At 38.1% G+C, this 23,358-nt stretch overlaps 10 protein-coding genes across 10 annotated transcripts, besides 1 other annotated feature; 6 read left to right on the top strand and 4 right to left on the bottom strand.

Moving 5' to 3' along the window:
• Nucleotides 1-154: 154 nt before the first annotated feature.
• On the top strand, nt 155-1,441 carry PRO1 (glutamate 5-kinase; the record flags this gene model as incomplete). The annotated part of the gene is made up of 1 exon (NM_001180608.3): nt 155-1,441. One exon carries the CDS (start codon nt 155-157, stop codon nt 1,439-1,441), a length of 1,287 nt encoding a protein of 428 aa, NP_010586.3.
• Nucleotides 1,442-1,714: 273 nt separating this feature from the next.
• BFR2 (rRNA-processing protein BFR2) lies at nt 1,715-3,319 on the bottom strand (the record flags this gene model as incomplete). Its single annotated transcript, NM_001180607.3, has 1 exon — nt 1,715-3,319. The coding sequence occupies one exon, from the start codon at nt 3,317-3,319 to the stop codon at nt 1,715-1,717; it is 1,605 nt and encodes a 534-aa protein (NP_010585.3).
• An 812-nt stretch (nt 3,320-4,131) lies between these two features.
• On the top strand, nt 4,132-4,770 carry ATP5 (F1F0 ATP synthase subunit 5; the record flags this gene model as incomplete). Its single annotated transcript, NM_001180606.1, has 1 exon — nt 4,132-4,770. One exon carries the CDS (start codon nt 4,132-4,134, stop codon nt 4,768-4,770), a length of 639 nt encoding a protein of 212 aa, NP_010584.1.
• A 224-nt stretch (nt 4,771-4,994) lies between these two features.
• Nucleotides 4,995-5,105: an origin of replication (ARS431; Autonomously Replicating Sequence).
• A 240-nt stretch (nt 5,106-5,345) lies between these two features.
• Nucleotides 5,346-6,395, bottom strand: SUR2 (sphingosine hydroxylase; the record flags this gene model as incomplete). Its single annotated transcript, NM_001180605.1, has 1 exon — nt 5,346-6,395. The coding sequence occupies one exon, from the start codon at nt 6,393-6,395 to the stop codon at nt 5,346-5,348; it is 1,050 nt and encodes a 349-aa protein (NP_010583.1).
• Nucleotides 6,396-7,053: 658 nt separating this feature from the next.
• MHR1 (mitochondrial 54S ribosomal protein MHR1) lies at nt 7,054-7,734 on the bottom strand (the record flags this gene model as incomplete). Its single annotated transcript, NM_001180604.3, has 1 exon — nt 7,054-7,734. The coding sequence occupies one exon, from the start codon at nt 7,732-7,734 to the stop codon at nt 7,054-7,056; it is 681 nt and encodes a 226-aa protein (NP_010582.3).
• Nucleotides 7,735-8,298: 564 nt separating this feature from the next.
• HDA2 (Hda2p) lies at nt 8,299-10,323 on the top strand (the record flags this gene model as incomplete). Its single annotated transcript, NM_001180603.3, has 1 exon — nt 8,299-10,323. One exon carries the CDS (start codon nt 8,299-8,301, stop codon nt 10,321-10,323), a length of 2,025 nt encoding a protein of 674 aa, NP_010581.3.
• A 394-nt stretch (nt 10,324-10,717) lies between these two features.
• DPL1 (sphinganine-1-phosphate aldolase DPL1) lies at nt 10,718-12,487 on the top strand (the record flags this gene model as incomplete). Its single annotated transcript, NM_001180602.1, has 1 exon — nt 10,718-12,487. The coding sequence occupies one exon, from the start codon at nt 10,718-10,720 to the stop codon at nt 12,485-12,487; it is 1,770 nt and encodes a 589-aa protein (NP_010580.1).
• Nucleotides 12,488-13,553: 1,066 nt separating this feature from the next.
• On the top strand, nt 13,554-17,306 carry SSD1 (mRNA-binding translational repressor SSD1; the record flags this gene model as incomplete). Its single annotated transcript, NM_001180601.1, has 1 exon — nt 13,554-17,306. The coding sequence occupies one exon, from the start codon at nt 13,554-13,556 to the stop codon at nt 17,304-17,306; it is 3,753 nt and encodes a 1,250-aa protein (NP_010579.1).
• A 628-nt stretch (nt 17,307-17,934) lies between these two features.
• SRP101 (signal recognition particle receptor subunit alpha) lies at nt 17,935-19,800 on the top strand (the record flags this gene model as incomplete). The annotated part of the gene is made up of 1 exon (NM_001180600.3): nt 17,935-19,800. One exon carries the CDS (start codon nt 17,935-17,937, stop codon nt 19,798-19,800), a length of 1,866 nt encoding a protein of 621 aa, NP_010578.3.
• A 184-nt stretch (nt 19,801-19,984) lies between these two features.
• Nucleotides 19,985-23,218, bottom strand: HRQ1 (ATP-dependent 3'-5' DNA helicase; the record flags this gene model as incomplete). Its single annotated transcript, NM_001180599.3, has 1 exon — nt 19,985-23,218. The coding sequence occupies one exon, from the start codon at nt 23,216-23,218 to the stop codon at nt 19,985-19,987; it is 3,234 nt and encodes a 1,077-aa protein (NP_010577.3).
• Nucleotides 23,219-23,358: the final 140 nt, after the last annotated feature.

Raw genomic sequence — 23,358 nt, 5'->3', positions numbered from 1 at the left:
GGAAATGAAAAATTACATCAGCGAACTAATGCTTTCTCGATGAATTATTCATCCATCAAAACGGTCTTTCAAGATTAATGTCTAGTTGCTTCAAAGATAGGCATAGTTTAGGTCATTTTATCAGCTACTGTAATATAGTCATAAGAACGCGAAAATGAAGGATGCTAATGAGAGTAAATCGTATACTATAGTGATCAAATTAGGCTCTTCATCGCTAGTAGATGAAAAAACCAAAGAACCTAAGTTAGCTATCATGTCGCTTATTGTCGAAACTGTAGTCAAATTGAGAAGAATGGGACACAAAGTTATCATCGTGTCCAGTGGTGGTATTGCTGTTGGTTTGAGGACTATGCGTATGAATAAAAGACCAAAACATTTAGCAGAAGTTCAGGCCATCGCAGCTATTGGGCAGGGTAGATTGATCGGGAGATGGGATCTTCTGTTTTCGCAATTTGATCAACGTATCGCTCAAATTCTATTGACCAGAAATGATATTCTGGACTGGACCCAATATAAGAACGCTCAAAACACAATTAATGAATTGTTGAACATGGGCGTTATTCCCATTGTGAATGAAAACGACACACTATCTGTTAGAGAAATCAAATTTGGTGACAATGACACTTTATCAGCAATTACTTCTGCTTTAATCCATGCAGATTATCTTTTCTTACTGACAGATGTTGACTGTTTGTATACTGATAATCCAAGGACAAACCCAGATGCCATGCCGATCTTAGTTGTCCCAGATCTCTCAAAGGGTTTGCCCGGTGTGAATACTGCTGGTGGTTCAGGTTCTGACGTTGGGACCGGTGGTATGGAAACTAAATTGGTTGCTGCAGATTTGGCAACGAATGCCGGTGTTCATACGTTGATCATGAAAAGCGATACACCTGCGAATATAGGTAGAATTGTCGAGTATATGCAAACTCTAGAACTTGACGATGAAAATAAAGTTAAACAAGCATATAATGGCGATTTAACGGATTTGCAAAAAAGAGAATTTGAGAAATTAAAGGCTCTTAACGTTCCACTACATACGAAGTTCATTGCTAATGATAATAAACACCATCTAAAGAATAGAGAGTTTTGGATTTTACACGGTCTTGTCTCTAAAGGCGCTGTTGTTATAGACCAAGGTGCGTACGCAGCCTTAACAAGGAAAAATAAGGCGGGATTATTGCCAGCAGGTGTTATTGATGTTCAGGGCACTTTCCATGAGTTAGAATGTGTTGACATAAAAGTTGGTAAAAAGTTACCAGATGGCACGTTAGATCCAGATTTTCCCTTGCAAACAGTAGGCAAGGCAAGATGCAATTACACGAGTTCTGAATTAACTAAAATTAAAGGTTTGCACAGTGACCAAATCGAAGAGGAATTGGGCTATAATGACAGCGAATATGTCGCTCATAGAGAAAATTTGGCATTCCCACCTCGTTGAAACGAACTAAAAAGTTATAGAGGATTCCCTTAATGATATTTCTTATATAAAACACTACCTTTATATTTCCAGGTTAAATAATGACACATTAAGCATGTTTTGTTTTTTTGAAGAATTGTGCAGAGCAGCTGTTTCTTCCTAATCCACATTAGTGTTCTTAACTCAAAAAAAAGGTAGTTGTTAACAGCTACTTTTTGTGATCCGTTAAAATCCTTCTATCTACTTATAAGCCCTAAATTAAATGAGTTGTGCGTATTTAAAATAAATGTATATTCAACCAAAGATTTGGATATCATCGTTTTTAACAGCCTCTAATTCTTCGTCATTTTCTATTCTGGCATGTTGTTCCTCATCCTCATTTTCATTAAAGTTCACTCGTTGACCTAACAATCCCGCAAAGAATTCATCGATTTGGTCGTCTGACCATTTGTATCCGGATGTGATGGGGGCTTCATAATTCGCAATTGGATCTTGAACTGAGTAGTTCAATTTCCTACCCTTGGAAGCCTTAGTATCGATATTCTTCTTTAGCTTGTTGTTCGAACGAGCATTAGTTGAGGTGATTGTAATTGCTGCACTTTCAGAATTGTGAGCGTTGGAAATCTTTTTGTCAATTAAATCGTTTAGTAAAACACGGTAAAAATCTTCGTCATCAAAAACATATGGGTTTTCGGTAATGTCAATGGCATTGTTATCCTTTCTTCTTGGGTCATAGTTTTTCGGGATATCAAGCCCATCATCCGAATTCTCATTGTCATCAACACTATCTTTGACAACGGGAGAAATCAATTCTGGTAGCCTGCCATTAGCACAGTCTTTTTGGAAATACAAAGGCGTTATGTTTCTCCTGTTCAACTTTGTTCTTTTCATCAAACGGGACATATCGGATAATTGGTTTTCGACTTGTACATCTGCAGGTAAGTTGATAGCTTTGAATTTGTTAGATGATAAAGCAGCGTTACCTGATGCAGAAGAAACTTTGGTAGACCACTTGTTTAATACGGCAGTCCTGTACTCTTTTAGTTCTGAGTCTAAGCTATTAGTTTCTTGGTAAAGCTCTTTGAGAGATCTTTTTTTGGACAATTTATGCTTCGCCACCTCTTCATTTTGAGTGATATGATCGCCAAGTTGGAATTTTATTCTGAAATTTATCAACCGATTGAATAAATTATTGAACAGTTTTTCGTTTTCCTTCAGCAAACGCTTTGTTTCCTCTGAATCATCCATTTTAGCCTCTTCCCAGGACTCTGTAGTTAATGGGAGCTTATTTGCTGCAATTACAGCTTTTTGTAGTTTTATTCTCAAATCAATGATGTTGTCAAATAATTTTGTCTGTTGTAAAATGGAATAACCCTTCGAAGCATCTCTTTGAACTGATTGAGACAGTTTGTTAATAGCTTGTTTAGTCTCTTGTTGAATTAGTTTCGATAGTGCATGCCTTTTCTGTTGAGCCTCCTCCGTTTCACCGCCGTCCGCGTCTGATTCTTCTTCATCAATCTCTACTTCTTCATCTTCAGAATCTGTCCTGAATGAAAGAGCATCTTCCTCTTTTTCTTCTTCCTCTTCTTCTTCTTCTTCTTCGTCCTCATTCTCGGAAACTTCTTCATATAATGCTTGTCTTGAACCTTTAACACCTGTATATTTTGGATCGTTTAGTTCTAAACCTTTTTCTGCTCTTAACTTAGACTTTTCCACCTCCAAATAGTGCGCCTTCTTGGTTTCTTCTGTGTTGCTATTTCCATAGTCGCTTAAATCACTTTCTCCATTTTTTTCATTGTGTTGAAATAAAGATGCATTTTCCTCATCTTCAATATCGAAGTCTTTATTGACCGGTTTAATGGCGATATCGGAAATTTGATCCGCTAGTGATTTTTCCATCTTTTTTTGCTCTATATTTATTGGTAACAGTGCTTATTGTTACTCAATGTATGGTACGCTGCATACCTATCAAGATGCGACTACATATATACAATTATCTCATCTCATCGCGTATTGAAAAATTTTCCATCTTCTAATTTTTCAGAACCCATAAATTCGGGTAACGATCAGTGGAAAAAACTTAAATCCGCAGTAATAGGCTTGCAAAGGACCAAAGACAGCATATGCAGCAGTTAAGAAATCTAAGAATGCATTGTATATTAGAGTAGTATATGGAAAAGCTCGGACTGGGAGCCGTAAAATCTCTTTCCCGTAAGATCTGGCTGCAAACCTGGTCTACATAAATGTAGTACATTATAAGGGACTACCAAGAAATACGAAGCGCTCAGATATCTCTTAAAGTTCATTTTTTTGCCGGAATAATCTTGGTTTAGTAACTTATAAAACTACTTACGTCCAATAAATCGTTATATTTTATGCCGTCGTCATAAAGTGGACACTTTCGAGAGACGGTGCTGGCCAATAAGATGCTGATATTTGAAATATCATTTACCCGGGCCCGGGTGGGAAAAACAAGGAATTAAAGATAATGAAGTGATCTTTTGGCGAGATAGTAAAACTTTCAATTATCTAGGAACAATTTCAAACGCCAATTGTTAACTTTGTGTACAGTATTTCTAGTTTTTATCTCATTGAAAACAAAATTCAGTCAACTTGGAAATTTAAGCAGGCTACTGTGGCATTGAGATATTTTTCCGCAGAGTAAGAACCGATTAGCAAGTTACCGCATTATTTTTAAACCGTGGACAATCATGTTTAATAGAGTCTTTACCAGGTCATTTGCATCAAGCTTAAGAGCTGCTGCTTCCAAAGCTGCTGCTCCCCCACCGGTGAGATTGTTCGGTGTTGAGGGCACTTACGCAACAGCTTTATATCAGGCCGCTGCAAAGAACTCCTCTATTGATGCTGCCTTTCAATCTTTGCAAAAAGTTGAAAGCACAGTCAAAAAGAATCCAAAATTAGGTCACTTATTACTGAATCCTGCATTGTCATTGAAGGACAGAAATTCTGTCATTGATGCCATCGTGGAGACTCACAAGAATTTGGATGGTTATGTCGTTAACCTATTGAAGGTTCTTTCCGAAAATAACAGACTGGGATGTTTTGAAAAAATTGCGTCTGACTTTGGCGTTTTAAACGATGCTCACAACGGGTTACTTAAAGGTACAGTGACTAGTGCTGAACCATTGGATCCTAAATCTTTCAAGAGGATTGAAAAAGCTTTGAGCGCCTCCAAATTGGTGGGGCAAGGTAAATCTTTGAAGCTGGAAAACGTGGTTAAGCCAGAGATTAAGGGTGGTTTGATTGTAGAACTTGGTGACAAGACTGTTGACTTAAGCATTTCTACAAAGATTCAAAAACTGAATAAGGTCTTAGAGGACAGCATTTAACGTTAATAATATAGTTGGATATGCTCAACTCGTTTGATGTTACTTTCTTTGCCTCCCTCCTAATTTTTGATTCTGTTCAAATATATATTCTTTTCCGTGAATTTTTCCTAAACATCAAAATTACGTACATATACGAATAAATAAGAAACCCCTCTAAAAAGTGAATTTTTTTGTTCGAGACAACCATTTTAATCATATATATGTTCGTGTATCCAGGCAAACTTATATTAATCGCAAAAAAAAAAATTATAAGTGTATATATGGAATAAACATAAAAAATAATAAAAGAAGAAAAAAAAAAATAATGAAGAATTCTCATCAGTTTTCGAAGATTTCAAGAAAGTCCGAAGAACATTTAAGACCTTTTTGATAATTCAAGATGTGCATGCACAATAATAACCATTTCATAGTTGAATTTTGATGTATTCTTTCGTTACAAATCAAATATATAGTCAAAGTCACGCCTATACACTTAATAATATGTCTTGATGTATATAAATGGATAATAAATACAAACGTGGGAAGTCGGAGACATTGCCTTTACCCAGCAATTGAACGGGAGGTATGCAAAAGGGTTATTTCTCTTTCTTTACTTCATTTTCAGCAGCATTCATAGCTTTGAAGTTTTTGAGTTTCTCCTTCTTTTCCAATTCTCTCTCTTGCAAAAACTCTTTGTACTTGTCGATGGTGACACGTCTTTGCTTCTTTTGATATTCTTCAAACCCTTTAAAGTTAGTTTGGAACAAATTGTCCCAGAAAGTGAAAAATGGTTGAGCAAAGTTCGTCTTGATACCAAATTGCTGGTGGTGGATATCGTGATAGACAGCGTTATTAGGGAAAAGCCATTGGAATGGGTCAAGTGGCAAAGCATACCCACAGTGGTCATCGACAGTCTTCATGGTGGCAAAGGTAAAAAGAATGATTTGCTCTCTGTGAGTCAAATGAGTTAACGTCATGGCAATACCGGTTCCCAAAGTATCTAACAAGAAGCCCTCAACAGGATTGTTGAAAAGAGCACCGTAAGCATATGGCACGTATAGTTCATGATGAACAGAGTGGAACCATTTGTATAAGGTCTTATTCATATGCATCAATCTATGCAAAAAGTATTGCCATGTATCAACGAATAAAAAGCCTGCAAAGATCTTCAAAGCGGACATTCCGTACATATAGCCGTAATAAATAGCGGCATCTGGAATAATCCGAGGAAGGTCTGCACGAAGCTTCCACATGGCATTTTCTTCAAACCCAGTCATGTAGATCGGCTCGAAGTGCATAAAGATAAGGCCAACAATGGTCTGTATGATATGTTGTAGAATCACTTCAAGGAAAACATGCATTCTCGACGCCTTGTTCCTCTTGGCAACCTCTTCGCTCGGATGAATTCTGTACTTCTCAGCCAGATGGAAAGTGTCTATTACATGGAATATACCAGACAACGCCCAGTAGGCAACAACCGGCGCAACCAAGGCCAGCACACCATCACTCATTTCCGGCAGCAAGGATTCCTTGGGGCGTAAATTAATGGCAGGGGCCTTGGCATAGTGCATAAACCCAAATGAGGTCTTGAGACCAAATGCTAGTGGAAAGGAACCGGCTGCAGTTGCATTCGATGTTACGTTCATCGTATATTTTCTTTTCGTATACACCCTCTTCGGACTAGAATGTTAGAAATACCCAGACCAAACAGTAAAGACGAAGACCCGGAGTAAATGCAAGGGAATAGAAGATATGTAAATCGTTACTTCTTTTATAATCCCAAAACACGAAACGAAAAATGCGGCAACAACAGCGCAGCAGGATGAAGAAAGAGTGAAATAAATCAAGACAATAGCAAACAAGAAATTTTTAGTAACCCAAAAAGAAATTTTTCTGTGAAAATTGGTGCGGAAAGACTAAGAAAAACCGCAGAAGCCGGAGAAAAGCGCGACTGCCCGAAGAAGGACGCGGGGTGAGGGAATAAGACAATAGGAAACAGGAGGTCGAAAAGCTTATTAAGCTGTGCAAGTGAAAAAGATAGAGAAATGACGATAAGGTGAGGAGGATAAAACGCGTTTCAAGTCACACAACAGCAGCAGTAGCAGCGGCAGCAGCAGCAGCGGCAGTAATAAAGACTAGCCCTGTGTATTCCTGTTTTGACCTATCTTCTTTTTGCGGATACCCGCACAGCACGTGTTTTTCCGTGGAACGGGATTTGGCAGAAAGGTTTGCATTGCACTATTTACATGAGCTTATATATGTTTTTTTTTCTACCTGCATTTGTATATCTAATGACGAAGCGTTCTACTGGGAAGACACTTCCGTCTGCTCTGTAGGATGTGATTCGAGCTTAGCTAGTTCCTTCAGAATAACGCTTTCTTCCCTCGCAATGTTCCCCACACGCTGAATAAGCTTGTGTTCCAGCCCCAGAGCATTGAACACATCGTAATTCCAATGTTTGTCCTTGTCACCCATCCTCCATGGGTCCTCCCAGTATATGGACGGTTTTTTGGCGGGTACTGTCTGCTTTTCTGCTGGTGTGGCATTCTCAAACACCTTCAACAAGGACTCCCGCAAGTCTGCCACTGCCTCTTGACAATATGTAGGTCTATACTGTCCGCTATACCAGACGTGCCCGTTAGAGTCCTTTTTTCTTAGCTTGTCACTCTCCTTACGCTGTGCCACATCACGGAGGTATCTCAACCGGCAGAGGTTCTGGTATAGATGGACACTCTGCTTATAGTTTTGCAAGTTCACTACACACATACATTTCCAGATGTCCCTTCTCAATGATGGCTTTCTGTTGCTCCAGTTTGGTCTCACAAACAGCTTATCCACCTGTGTTTGCGAAAAGTTGGGAAATTGAGAATATAGTACTTGTCCATACTCTAGGTTCCTAAAGATGTATACCTGGGGTGGGATTATCTTTGTCTTTTCGAACCATGAAGCGGGGCGGAATCTTGAAATTGAATGGTTTACCTTCATGCTTTTGCCCTGAAATATCGATTTTTCCGTCGCTGTTTCTCTATTTATTCCTCACAGGATCTCCTCTTTCCGTTTCCTCTACATTTCATCATATAGCCTTACTTTCACTTTTTCCTTTAGTATCTGAATATCGGAAAAGAGAATATTGTAGGAAATGTATTTTTCCCGTCTACCGTACAAAATGAGTCGTTAACTTGACAGGAATCATCAACTTTATGCACGTCTGAAATTTAACCGTGGCGTATATGGTTCATTGCTTACACGAATGTCTCCTAGTTTATATTTCCTGAGAAAGTTCTCTACAGCCCAAATAAATAGTTATATAGATATATAAGAAAAGCGACAACAAAAGAAAAAAAAAAAATACAGTCCTACTAAAATAACATAATTGCGGCACAGAAGAGTAACCACAACTAGTAGAACATCGAGAAAGGAGAGGTAACAAAAAATTTTTTTTTTTAAAAAGACAGAATTGAGAACGATTGAAGGCGTTTAAGTAGTAGTAAAAGTATTTGGCTTCATTAGTGTGTGAAAAATAAAGAAAATAGATACAATACTATCGACATGAGTAGGAAAAATTCTAAGAAACTAAAAGTCTATTACTTACCTGTAACGCTAACCCAATTTCAAAAGGATTTATCAGAAATTTTGATATCCCTGCACGCCAAGTCATTCAAAGCAAGCATAATAGGAGAACCACAGGCAGATGCAGTGAACAAGCCTTCCGGCTTACCTGCTGGCCCTGAAACACATCCGTATCCAACGCTATCACAAAGGCAATTAACCTATATCTTTGATTCAAACATAAGAGCAATAGCCAATCATCCTTCCCTTCTAGTGGACCATTATATGCCTCGACAGCTTTTGAGAATGGAGCCCACGGAAAGCTCTATTGCTGGGAGCCACAAGTTTCAAGTTCTCAACCAGCTCATTAATTCGATATGCTTTAGAGACAGAGAGGGCTCACCAAACGAAGTTATAAAATGTGCCATCATCGCACACAGCATAAAGGAATTAGATTTGCTAGAAGGTTTAATATTAGGCAAGAAATTCAGAACCAAGAGACTTTCCGGTACATCTCTTTATAATGAGAAACACAAATTCCCTAATCTACCTACGGTCGATTCCACAATAAATAAAGATGGAACACCAAATTCTGTAAGCAGCACAAGCTCTAATTCCAATTCGACCTCTTATACAGGTTATTCTAAGGACGACTATGATTACTCAGTGAAAAGAAACCTGAAAAAAAGAAAAATAAATACGGATGACTGGCTGTTTTTAGCCACTACCAAACATCTCAAACACGATCAATACCTATTGGCTAACTATGATATAGATATGATAATTAGTTTTGATCCAATGTTGGAAGTTGAATTGCCCGCTTTGCAGGTACTGAGGAATAATGCCAATAAGGATATTCCGATAATAAAGCTATTAGTACAAAATTCTCCAGATCATTACTTGTTAGATTCTGAAATCAAGAATTCAAGTGTTAAATCGTCGCATTTGAGCAATAACGGTCATGTCGATGATAGCCAAGAATATGAAGAGATCAAATCCTCCTTACTATATTTTTTGCAAGCAAGGAATGCTCCGGTGAACAACTGTGAGATTGATTATATTAAATTGGTAAAGTGTTGTTTAGAGGGGAAAGATTGCAATAACATTTTACCGGTTTTGGATTTGATAACGTTAGATGAGGCCTCCAAAGATTCGAGCGATTCTGGGTTTTGGCAGCCTCAATTAACAAAATTGCAATATTCGTCTACAGAATTGCCCCTTTGGGACGGACCATTGGATATCAAAACCTACCAAACAGAGTTAATGCATAGAGCCGTCATAAGATTGCGAGATATACAGGACGAGTATGCCAAAGGCACTGTTCCACTGTACGAGAAACGATTAAACGAAACTCAACGGCAGAACCAGTTGGACGAAATAAAGAATTCTGTTGGTCTTACATTCAAGAAAAAACAAGAAGTGGAAAAATCCATTAATGACTCTGAAAAAAGGTTGAAGCATGCGATGACAGAATCTACCAAGCTACAAAATAAAATAAATCACTTACTGAAAAATAGGCAGGAACTAGAGAATTTCAACAAATTGCCCTCGAATACTATTTCATCAGAAAATCATCTGGAAGAGGGATCTGCCTTAGCAGACAAGTTGAAGGAATACATAGACAAAAATGCGACTCTTTTTAATAAGTTAAAGGAACTCCAACAAGCAAATGCGGAAAAATCAAAGCTCAATGATGAACTACGTTCCAAATATCAAATAGAATCTTCAAAAGCCGCAGAGTCCGCGCAAACATTGAAAATTTTGCAAGAATCAATGAAGTCTTTAGAAAACGAAGTTAATGGTCCACTGACTAAATTTTCCACAGAAAGCTTGAAGAAGGAGCTGGAACGTTTACAGAATGATTTTCAGTCGCTTAAAGCAAGAAACAAATTCTTAAAGAATTACATAACCTTAATGAACCGACAGTACGACTTAAAAAACAAAAACAACGTCCAGGTGGAAAAAGCTGCCGCAAATGGTACACGGTTTAGATCAACAAGATCCAATACCCCTAATTACACATGAATGTGACGTTTCCTAAAAGAAGTAGCCTGTATAATATAGAGAGATTTTATATACTTTCTTAATGAATTAGACTGTTTCTACAAGTATTTGACACTGGAAAAAAAGAGAAAGTACATAGAGATTGGCCAAATATTTAAATCTACACAGTTGCCTATCGTTTATCGCCTTATTCTTCAGAAACATTTCATCAACTACTCTGGTGCATTATTTCATGTTAGTTACCATATATACCGGCCGGCCGCATCGGGGTTTTTTGATTGAAAAAATTGGTATATTTTCAGTACACATATAAATAAAACCCTCAATTTGCCTCTCCAACCGTTATAACTATTCCAGATCCTCTTTACCGAGCAAGTAGGCTAGCTTCTGTAAAGGGATTTTTCCATCTAATACAATGAGTGGAGTATCAAATAAAACAGTATCAATTAATGGTTGGTATGGCATGCCAATTCATTTACTAAGGGAAGAAGGCGACTTTGCCCAGTTTATGATTCTAACCATCAACGAATTAAAAATAGCCATACATGGTTACCTCAGAAATACCCCATGGTACAACATGTTGAAGGATTATTTGTTTGTGATCTTTTGTTACAAGCTAATAAGTAATTTTTTTTATCTGTTGAAAGTTTATGGGCCGGTGAGGTTAGCAGTGAGAACATACGAGCATAGTTCCAGAAGATTGTTTCGTTGGTTATTGGACTCACCATTTTTGAGGGGTACCGTAGAAAAGGAAGTCACAAAGGTCAAACAATCGATCGAAGACGAACTAATTAGATCGGACTCTCAGTTAATGAATTTCCCACAGTTGCCATCCAATGGGATACCTCAGGATGATGTTATTGAAGAGCTAAATAAATTGAACGACTTGATACCACATACCCAATGGAAGGAAGGAAAGGTCTCTGGTGCCGTTTACCACGGTGGTGATGATTTGATCCACTTACAAACAATCGCATACGAAAAATATTGCGTTGCCAATCAATTACATCCCGATGTCTTTCCTGCCGTACGTAAAATGGAATCCGAAGTGGTTTCTATGGTTTTAAGAATGTTTAATGCCCCTTCTGATACAGGTTGTGGTACCACAACTTCAGGTGGTACAGAATCCTTGCTTTTAGCATGTCTGAGCGCTAAAATGTATGCCCTTCATCATCGTGGAATCACCGAACCAGAAATAATTGCTCCCGTAACTGCACATGCTGGGTTTGACAAAGCTGCTTATTACTTTGGCATGAAGCTACGCCACGTGGAGCTAGATCCAACGACATATCAAGTGGACCTGGGAAAAGTGAAAAAATTCATCAATAAGAACACAATTTTACTGGTCGGTTCCGCTCCAAACTTTCCTCATGGTATTGCCGATGATATTGAAGGATTGGGTAAAATAGCACAAAAATATAAACTTCCTTTACACGTCGACAGTTGTCTAGGTTCCTTTATTGTTTCATTTATGGAAAAGGCTGGTTACAAAAATCTGCCATTACTTGACTTTAGAGTCCCGGGAGTCACCTCAATATCATGTGACACTCATAAATATGGATTTGCACCAAAAGGCTCGTCAGTTATAATGTATAGAAACAGCGACTTACGAATGCATCAGTATTACGTAAATCCTGCTTGGACTGGCGGGTTATATGGCTCTCCTACATTAGCAGGGTCCAGGCCTGGTGCTATTGTCGTAGGTTGTTGGGCCACTATGGTCAACATGGGTGAAAATGGGTACATTGAGTCGTGCCAAGAAATAGTCGGTGCAGCAATGAAGTTTAAAAAATACATCCAGGAAAACATTCCAGACCTGAATATAATGGGCAACCCTAGATATTCAGTCATTTCATTTTCTTCAAAGACCTTGAACATACACGAACTATCTGACAGGTTGTCCAAGAAAGGCTGGCATTTCAATGCCCTACAAAAGCCGGTTGCACTACACATGGCCTTCACGAGATTGAGCGCTCATGTTGTGGATGAGATCTGCGACATTTTACGTACTACCGTGCAAGAGTTGAAGAGCGAATCAAATTCTAAACCATCCCCAGACGGAACTAGCGCTCTATATGGTGTCGCCGGGAGCGTTAAAACTGCTGGCGTTGCAGACAAATTGATTGTGGGATTCCTAGACGCATTATACAAGTTGGGTCCAGGAGAGGATACCGCCACCAAGTAGCTATATAGAATCAAATCTCATACATAATTTAAAGAACGAGAGTGCAATGTGATGATTGTGATTCCTGATCCTATGTCACGGACGACGACTTGTATCACCTTGAATTTTCTGACCAAAGGGGCCGAGTCGCTTCACGAGGGGATGAGAAAGGAAAAGAAGGGAAAACTAAACTTATATAACGCAGGTGTGTCTTTCTACCATTGCCATCAAGTTATTAAAGGCCACGAACAGGAACGCTAGAGACCTGAGTTTGTCATTTGTTTAGTTCAAGGATTAAATAAACAATCCTTCTACAAATAAGTCCTTTCTTTCACCATCGTCTTAAGACCACTGCCTCCAACGAAAACTAACCTAAAAGAGTTTAGATCACGAGTATTTTCGCTCTTTCCCTCCTTCCCCTGGTTTTTTCTCGTTAGTTCTTTTCATTTAAAAACTCTTCTCTTGTCAAGAATTTAAAAGACGAAGAGTCCAACACCGACTGATTTTCTAACAGCAAAGGAACGAAGTTTTGCCGTGCAAACAATAATTTCTAAATTATAATTTTGAGCCTAGCTGAGAAATAGGAGAGATTATATTTTAGAAAGGTAAGAAGTTTTTCTGTCATTCCTTTTAGAATATTTGCTACGTTCTAACATTTTTTGTTACTCAAGCGCATTTTCTGCAACTTCCCTTATAAGCTATTTCCTTTTTTTGGGACCGATCCTTTCTTCTGTCTTTGGTAACCTAAAAACCGGAATAGTCAAAGTTATCTGCATAGTCTTCTTGCCAGGCTTATTTTCGCCATACCATTTTTCTGGTACCCTAAACATTTTGGTCTTATTTTAGAACAGCTGGTGCCTCGTTTTTCCGCATTAGGCGCACTTTTTTCATAGCCACTATTCTAAAAGAAACAACTTTTTTTCAAAGGGAAATCTAAGTTGCCTGCACGAAGAATAAGACAAGGGTTCATAAACGTATAGTATTTGCCAAGTTCCATCTTTTTCTTTGTCACTTTAATATCGCAAAACAGAACACCAAAAACCTTTCAGCGCAAAGATTTGGCCCAATTATTCCATCTTTATACACTATGTCTAAAAATAGCAACGTTAACAACAATAGATCCCAAGAGCCAAATAACATGTTTGTGCAAACCACAGGAGGTGGTAAAAACGCCCCAAAGCAGATTCATGTTGCACACAGACGTTCCCAAAGTGAGTTGACAAATTTGATGATTGAACAATTCACTTTGCAGAAGCAGTTGGAGCAAGTTCAAGCACAGCAGCAACAGTTGATGGCTCAGCAACAGCAATTGGCACAACAGACAGGACAATACCTGTCAGGAAATTCTGGCTCTAACAATCATTTCACGCCTCAACCGCCTCACCCTCATTACAACTCAAACGGTAATTCACCTGGTATGAGTGCAGGTGGCAGCAGAAGTAGAACTCACTCCAGGAACAACTCCGGATATTATCATAATTCATATGATAACAATAACAATAGCAATAATCCTGGGTCTAACTCACACAGAAAGACGAGTTCACAATCCAGCATATATGGCCATTCCAGAAGACATTCTTTAGGTCTAAATGAAGCGAAAAAGGCTGCTGCGGAAGAACAAGCTAAAAGAATATCTGGGGGTGAAGCAGGCGTAACTGTGAAGATAGATTCTGTTCAAGCTGATAGTGGCTCAAATTCTACTACAGAACAATCTGATTTTAAATTTCCACCACCACCAAATGCTCATCAGGGCCATCGTCGCGCAACTTCAAACCTATCACCTCCCTCTTTCAAATTTCCTCCAAACTCTCACGGGGATAATGACGATGAATTCATAGCAACCTCTTCAACGCACCGCCGTTCAAAGACAAGAAACAATGAATATTCTCCAGGCATTAATTCCAACTGGAGAAACCAATCACAGCAACCTCAACAGCAGCTTTCTCCATTCCGCCACAGAGGATCTAATTCAAGGGATTACAATTCCTTCAATACCTTAGAACCTCCTGCGATATTTCAGCAGGGACACAAACATCGTGCCTCTAATTCATCAGTTCATAGTTTCAGTTCACAAGGTAATAATAACGGAGGTGGACGTAAGTCCCTATTTGCACCCTACCTTCCCCAAGCCAACATTCCAGAGCTAATCCAAGAAGGGAGACTAGTAGCTGGTATATTAAGAGTTAATAAAAAGAATAGATCGGATGCCTGGGTCTCTACAGATGGCGCTCTTGATGCGGATATTTACATTTGCGGCTCCAAAGATCGTAATAGAGCACTTGAAGGTGATTTAGTCGCGGTAGAACTATTAGTTGTGGACGATGTTTGGGAGTCCAAGAAAGAAAAGGAAGAAAAGAAGAGGAGAAAGGATGCCTCTATGCAACACGATCTAATTCCTTTGAACAGTAGTGACGATTACCACAACGATGCATCTGTTACTGCTGCAACAAGCAACAATTTTCTATCTTCTCCCTCCTCGTCTGATTCGCTAAGCAAGGATGATTTATCCGTCAGAAGAAAGAGGTCATCTACTATCAATAATGATAGTGATTCCTTATCATCTCCTACCAAATCAGGAGTAAGGAGAAGAAGTTCATTGAAACAACGTCCAACTCAAAAGAAAAATGACGATGTTGAAGTTGAAGGTCAGTCATTGTTATTAGTTGAAGAAGAAGAAATCAACGATAAATATAAGCCACTTTACGCAGGCCATGTCGTTGCTGTTTTGGACCGTATCCCTGGTCAGTTATTTAGCGGTACATTAGGTTTGTTGAGACCATCCCAACAAGCTAATAGCGACAATAACAAACCACCACAAAGCCCAAAAATTGCTTGGTTCAAGCCTACTGATAAGAAGGTGCCATTAATTGCAATTCCTACAGAATTAGCTCCAAAGGACTTTGTTGAAAACGCTGATAAATACTCCGAAAAGTTATTCGTTGCCTCTATTAAACGTTGGCCAATCACATCTTTGCATCCATTTGGTATTTTAGTTTCCGAACTTGGAGATATTCACGATCCTGATACTGAAATTGATTCCATTTTAAGGGATAACAATTTTCTTTCGAATGAATATTTGGATCAAAAAAATCCGCAAAAAGAAAAACCAAGTTTTCAGCCGCTACCATTAACGGCTGAAAGTCTAGAATATAGGAGGAATTTTACGGACACTAATGAGTACAATATCTTTGCAATTTCCGAGCTTGGATGGGTGTCTGAATTTGCCTTACATGTCAGGAATAACGGAAATGGTACCCTAGAGCTGGGTTGTCATGTTGTTGATGTGACCAGCCATATTGAAGAAGGCTCCTCTGTTGATAGGCGTGCGAGAAAGAGGTCCTCTGCGGTGTTCATGCCACAAAAACTTGTCAATTTATTACCACAATCGTTCAACGACGAACTGTCGTTGGCCCCTGGCAAGGAATCAGCCACGCTGTCGGTTGTTTACACTCTAGACTCATCTACTTTAAGGATTAAATCTACTTGGGTAGGCGAATCTACAATTTCCCCCTCAAACATCTTGTCTTTAGAACAATTAGACGAAAAATTATCTACTGGAAGTCCCACTAGCTACCTCTCTACTGTACAGGAAATTGCTAGATCATTTTATGCTAGAAGAATAAATGATCCAGAAGCTACATTACTTCCCACCCTGTCCTTATTGGAAAGCTTGGATGACGAAAAAGTTAAGGTTGACTTGAACATCCTGGATAGAACTTTAGGCTTTGTTGTAATTAATGAGATTAAAAGAAAGGTCAACTCCACTGTTGCAGAGAAAATTTACACCAAACTTGGTGATCTAGCTCTTTTGAGAAGGCAGATGCAACCCATTGCAACCAAGATGGCGTCATTTAGAAAGAAAATTCAAAATTTTGGTTACAATTTTGATACCAATACGGCGGATGAATTAATCAAAGGGGTGCTAAAAATTAAAGATGACGATGTTAGAGTCGGAATTGAAATTTTACTGTTTAAAACCATGCCAAGAGCTAGATACTTTATTGCTGGCAAAGTAGACCCGGACCAATATGGGCATTATGCCTTGAACCTACCTATCTACACACATTTCACAGCGCCAATGAGAAGATACGCTGATCATGTCGTTCATAGGCAATTAAAGGCCGTTATCCACGATACTCCATACACCGAAGATATGGAAGCTTTGAAGATTACCTCCGAATATTGTAATTTTAAAAAGGACTGTGCTTATCAAGCACAGGAACAAGCAATTCATCTATTGTTGTGTAAAACAATCAACGACATGGGAAATACTACAGGACAATTATTAACAATGGCTACTGTCTTACAAGTTTACGAGTCCTCCTTTGATGTATTTATTCCAGAATTTGGTATTGAAAAGAGAGTTCATGGAGATCAACTACCTTTGATCAAAGCTGAGTTTGATGGTACCAATCGTGTCTTGGAATTGCATTGGCAGCCCGGCGTAGATAGTGCAACTTTTATACCAGCAGATGAAAAAAATCCAAAATCCTATAGAAATTCCATTAAGAACAAATTCAGATCCACAGCCGCTGAGATTGCGAATATTGAACTAGATAAAGAAGCGGAATCTGAACCATTGATCAGCGATCCATTGAGTAAGGAACTCAGCGATTTGCATCTAACAGTACCAAATTTAAGGCTACCATCTGCAAGCGACAACAAGCAAAATGCTTTAGAAAAATTCATTTCTACTACTGAAACCAGAATTGAAAATGATAACTATATACAAGAAATACATGAATTGCAAAAGATTCCTATTCTATTGAGAGCTGAGGTGGGGATGGCTTTGCCATGTTTAACCGTCCGTGCATTAAATCCATTCATGAAGAGGGTATAATCTCTTCTACCAATATCGTCATTGCTGTTTTTCTTGTTTTTCACTTTCGTTCTTTGGATTGTGCTTCACCCCTCAGTATCCCTTCCCTTTGTTTTTATTTCCTGCGAACATTAACAACTGCATGAATTTTGTACTTCTCCTTTTAATCCACGTTCCGGTAAGGCATCATCCAAATTTTTTTATTCGACCTCGTTAAGTCATATATTTTTTCCCAAAAATACATAAAACAATAATGCAGCCTTCTTTTCAATATTTACAACTTTTCAATTTATATTGTCTTTTGTTATTTATACTCTTATATATTAAATTTATTCCGTTACTAAATACCCTTTTGCTGTACAAATATCATCAAAGAGAAGTACTGAAAGCTTACTTTTTATGCGCTGGGTAATTTTTCCGGAAACAATAACGAAATCATCGTCGAGCAATTTTGCTCGTACTTCAGAAACTACTGCGTAAACATTTGAGGTCGTACAATAAGTAGATAGAAATAAATAAACCAATTTTTCGTCAGCGTTTAATCTGTAGCCAAAGATTTGTGGTATTCTCACAGTTTGAATAATATTCAGCTACTTCATCAAGTAGTTTTTTTCAATAGGAGATTCACGGTTCAATAAGTGCATTGATTATGTTCGACCAATTAGCAGTCTTTACCCCTCAAGGTCAAGTACTTTACCAATATAACTGTTTAGGAAAAAAGTTTTCTGAAATACAAATTAACAGCTTTATATCCCAGCTGATTACTTCCCCAGTAACTAGAAAAGAAAGTGTTGCAAACGCAAATACAGACGGATTTGATTTCAATCTTTTAACAATCAACAGCGAACACAAAAATTCTCCTTCATTTAATGCACTATTTTATTTGAATAAGCAACCAGAATTGTATTTCGTAGTGACTTTTGCCGAGCAGACTTTAGAGCTTAATCAAGAAACTCAACAAACACTTGCACTGGTGTTAAAACTCTGGAACTCATTGCATTTAAGTGAATCCATTCTAAAAAATCGTCAGGGCCAAAACGAAAAGAACAAGCATAACTACGTCGATATTCTTCAGGGAATTGAAGACGACCTGAAGAAATTTGAGCAATATTTTAGGATAAAATATGAAGAGTCAATAAAACAAGACCATATCAATCCAGATAATTTTACCAAAAATGGATCAGTACCCCAATCGCATAATAAAAATACCAAGAAAAAATTGAGGGATACAAAAGGTAAGAAGCAATCTACAGGAAATGTTGGTAGTGGGAGAAAGTGGGGCCGTGATGGTGGCATGCTTGATGAAATGAATCATGAAGATGCAGCCAAATTAGATTTCTCATCATCCAACAGCCACAATAGTAGCCAAGTAGCTCTAGACTCCACTATTAATAAAGATTCTTTTGGGGATAGAACAGAAGGAGGCGATTTCTTAATCAAAGAAATTGATGATCTTTTGTCTTCTCATAAAGACGAGATAACTAGTGGGAACGAAGCTAAAAATTCTGGATACGTCAGTACAGCTTTTGGATTCCTTCAAAAACACGTTCTAGGTAACAAAACGATCAATGAAAGTGATTTGAAATCTGTATTAGAGAAGTTAACACAACAATTGATAACCAAAAATGTAGCACCAGAGGCAGCAGACTATTTAACACAGCAAGTCTCACATGATCTTGTAGGCTCAAAAACTGCAAATTGGACCAGTGTTGAGAATACTGCTCGTGAATCTTTAACAAAAGCATTAACTCAAATATTAACGCCTGGTGTATCCGTTGATCTCCTCCGTGAAATTCAGAGCAAAAGAAGCAAAAAGGATGAAGAAGGTAAATGTGATCCCTATGTGTTCTCTATAGTTGGTGTTAATGGTGTTGGTAAGTCAACAAATCTTTCAAAGCTAGCGTTTTGGTTACTGCAAAATAATTTCAAGGTCTTAATTGTTGCTTGTGATACGTTTAGGTCTGGTGCAGTTGAGCAACTAAGGGTCCATGTTGAAAATTTGGCACAGCTAATGGATGATTCACACGTTCGTGGCTCCAAGAACAAAAGGGGTAAAACTGGTAATGACTACGTTGAACTATTTGAAGCTGGTTATGGTGGATCTGACTTGGTAACCAAAATTGCAAAGCAAGCCATCAAATATTCTCGTGATCAAAACTTCGATATAGTGTTAATGGATACTGCCGGGAGAAGGCATAATGATCCTACTTTAATGTCGCCATTGAAGTCTTTCGCTGACCAAGCCAAGCCAGATAAAATCATTATGGTTGGAGAGGCTTTAGTAGGTACTGATTCTGTCCAGCAAGCCAAAAATTTTAATGATGCCTTCGGAAAGGGAAGAAATCTTGACTTCTTTATTATCTCCAAGTGTGACACAGTTGGTGAAATGCTGGGTACTATGGTAAATATGGTTTATGCTACGGGGATTCCTATCTTATTCGTTGGCGTGGGACAAACCTATACCGATTTGAGGACATTAAGCGTAAAATGGGCTGTTAATACATTAATGTCTTAAAAACTGTAATATCATAGTATATATATATATACCACAGACAATGTTATTCAACAATAATAAAGTGTCTTTTTTTCTGTGCATCAACAAGGTGACAGAATGTTGATGTAACTTCTTTCCACCAAGTGAATCTACAAGTAGTAGAATAGAGTATTTATATTCGGTTTACAAACTACAAATAGCGTGCTCATATCTCTTTTTTAATGATTTCATTTGTATGAGTATCGTCTTTCGTAGCTCTTCTAACGTCAATAATCTTAAAATCATCTGAAAAGTTGACATGCTCTGACACAGGAATAACAGTCTCTACTTTTATCTCTGGCATATTTGGCTCTGGACCATCTTTGATAAGATCTATAAAACTATCTTCCGAGTGACCTAGAATACAATGCAAAACGACTTGGGCGCCAGGTTTCGACAGGACCAGGCTGTTTTCCTTACAAAAAGAAGCCGCTACACAGTCAGGACATCCATCGCTGCATGGGCATTCTTCTATTCTTCTTAAACTAGACTCTATAATATCATCAATATGCTCAAACGCTTTAACACACAAGCCAGACCCGTACTTACCGCCCTTGGAATCATAGAATATTAATCTAGCTGGTCGCTTTCGTTTAGTTTGACGTTCTGCAAATTCCTTTTCCGGAGCTTTGCATTCAGTTTGTATTTCATCCACACCCGCCACTATAAATCGCGGTAACATACCCATAATTGCATGTTGCGCCCCGTGAATAGCTCCTGCTACATTTAATTGCTTCTTTTGGCAAATTTCTAAGGCATATTTTGGCATATCTATCCATAATCCTTTAGAATTGATTATTACAGGAGGGTTATGGGTTTCGATGGCATCGATGATCCTCTTGTACTTGTCTACTTTAAAAAAGCCAAATACAATAATTGTAGTCTTGATCTTACCAAAGTAAACAGGAACATCACTATTCCTTAAAGAGCGTATAAGTTCAATTTCCTGTGGATCTACATCTGTAAAGTCTCTTTGGTTGGTTACCCAGTCAACATCTACTCTTTGCACTTTAGCATATCTTTCATCAGGATTAAACTCCTTCACAAGGTAGGGATAGCCTTGGTGAATGAATATACCGCCATCATATAAAGTAAAACTAGTCCTGGATGCTTCTATTTCCTCAATTATTATATTTCTTCCATTTGTTATATCCACTACGGCAAATTGATCTTCTTCTCCGCCTCTCAAAGATACACACTTGGACGGCCATGGTAAAAATCTATTACTGGCGTGGTACCCATCTTGATTGTGATGTAAGCGTTCAACACAGATTTTGCGAAGATGAGATTCAGTAAAGTATTGCTTGTCACGTTCAAAATTTATTGGCAGTTCGAAAGCAGCGCATTGTATGTGTCCTTCCAGTATCAAAATGTTATTGAAATCAAGAACCAAATCTTGATAAGATTCGAAATTATTAACCTCCAGCAAGGATTCTGGATGAGCAACATAATGTTGATCAACAGGCGAGTCACTTGCAACCACGAGGGTTAAAGAATCATTATTTCTTCTTCCAGCTCTACCACTTTGTTGATGAAAATTCGCCATTGATAGTGGGAAACCGCACATCAAGACTGCGTCTAGTCCACCGATATCAATACCAAGTTCTAGAGCATTGGTAGATATGACAGCCTTTAAATTTCCGTGAAACATCTCACGTTCTATTTTACGTCTGTCGGAAGCAGAATAACCACCCCTGTAAGACATGACTTCTGTAACCAGATCCTCACGCCCAGTTTCAATAAAAATATTGCGAACTTCTTTCATCAACAATTCACAAACACGACGAACGTAGCAAAATGCTATGGTTCTTACGTTGTTCAATATCAATTGTACCAATATCTTTGCACTCTCTCTAATGAAATTTTCTCGTTTACGTTCGTGTTGAGGTAAAATTGGAGGATTCCACACCACTAGATGCTTAGCACCTGTAGGTGAGCCATCCTCGTGTATTAGCGTAACCTCATTAATTCCAAACATGTCCTTCATATGTTGTACTGGAGACTTTAAAGTTGCAGAACATGAAATAAATTGTAAACCACTATTTTCGTAAAAACAGTGGCACAGTCTTAGTAAACGTCTCATCACTAATGCCACGTGCGATCCAAATAAACCCTTATATATATGCAATTCATCGACCACCACTAACTTTAGATGGTACAAAAAATGTCTCCAATTTGCATGATTAGGTAAAATGCTGGTATGTATCATGTCAGGATTGGTAAAAATAACTCTAGCATTTTTACGAATATAAGCTCTTTCCTCTGGCTCCGTATCGCCGTCATACGTATCAACCACGGCATTCTTTAGCTCGGGGATCTTTGAAAGTATTACCTTGAATGCTCTTTTTTGATCTTGTGCCAGGGCCTTTGTTGGAAATATATACATAAACGTTGATTCAGGATCCTTTAAAAGAAGATCGATAGCTGCTAGTTGGTAAATAAGGGATTTACCTGAAGAGGTCGATGTTGTAATAATGACGTTTTCGCCTTGATGAAGACTGTTTATCGCATCTGCTTGATGGCTGTAGAAATTTTCGTGTTCCATACCCTGATATACTTCCGGTGCAAGCTCAAAACAGAGACCTTTATACTTCGCTGTTCTTGATGGTATTGTAAAACAATGCTTTATCTGAGAAGCGTAGAATTCAGTACTTTTTAATTTCTCAATCATTTGAGGAATTGTTGTTATCACTGAATTATTGGAATAATTGGGAATGCTCATCTCATTACTTTCTTGCTTCGCCTTCATCATTGCCTCAATAGGATCCTCATAATCTCTCTCCCTTGGAATATATTTCTGCGCTAGATTTGTTAACTCAGAAAATGGGTCAAGGTTAGCCTTTTCCTTTTCCAGGATAAATTCCCGTAGTCTGGATTTAAAGAGAGCTTCCCTTTTAGAAATCATCTTTTTCATTTCCTCCGTAGTATATGTTGGTATCTTTATTTGAGAAAATCTATCACTTGCAGACCATGAGCGTTGCATTGTACCGTCTATAAATTCAAATATAAGTAACTGAGTAGATTTTTGAGTCTGATTTTGGTCATCAACGTCCTTCAGTTCAAATATGTCATTTTCCTTCTGCTGAAAGCCGCCATTATTGAAGTCAAAAATCTTAGTTTCAGTATAAATTTGGTTCTCATCAATATACTTGAAAACACATTCTCTTGGCATTAGCGCCATAACCATGGCTAGGTCTTCTTTCGTCACAGTTCTTTTCAAAGCAGTTTCTATAGGTCCACAAAGTGTTTTAAATGTAGGCACAACATGCTTTCTGCAAATCAAAAAGGTGTAAAGAGTATTAAGGCGGAAAAAAAATTGTTCAAAATTTCTAAAGGCATCGGTCTTTCCACTCCCTTGACCTGCTGACTTCAGTTTCTTTTTGATAGGTCCTTCCTCCATTTTTCCTTCTCAAATGAACATTTCTTTTCTACGACCTTAACCATCTCAATATGTATAACGGTTCTGTTTTATAACGAAAAATGAAAAAGTTATTTTTTTCCTTTAAAAATATATAAACTTGAAAAGCCAACATAATAATA

The sequence above is a fragment of the Saccharomyces cerevisiae genome, chromosome IV (assembly GCF_000146045.2).
Source record: "Saccharomyces cerevisiae S288C chromosome IV, complete sequence".
Lineage (NCBI taxonomy): Eukaryota > Fungi > Ascomycota > Saccharomycetes > Saccharomycetales > Saccharomycetaceae > Saccharomyces > Saccharomyces cerevisiae.
Note: the sequence above shows the minus strand (reverse complement) of the source record. Positions and strands in the feature narration are given on the sequence as shown.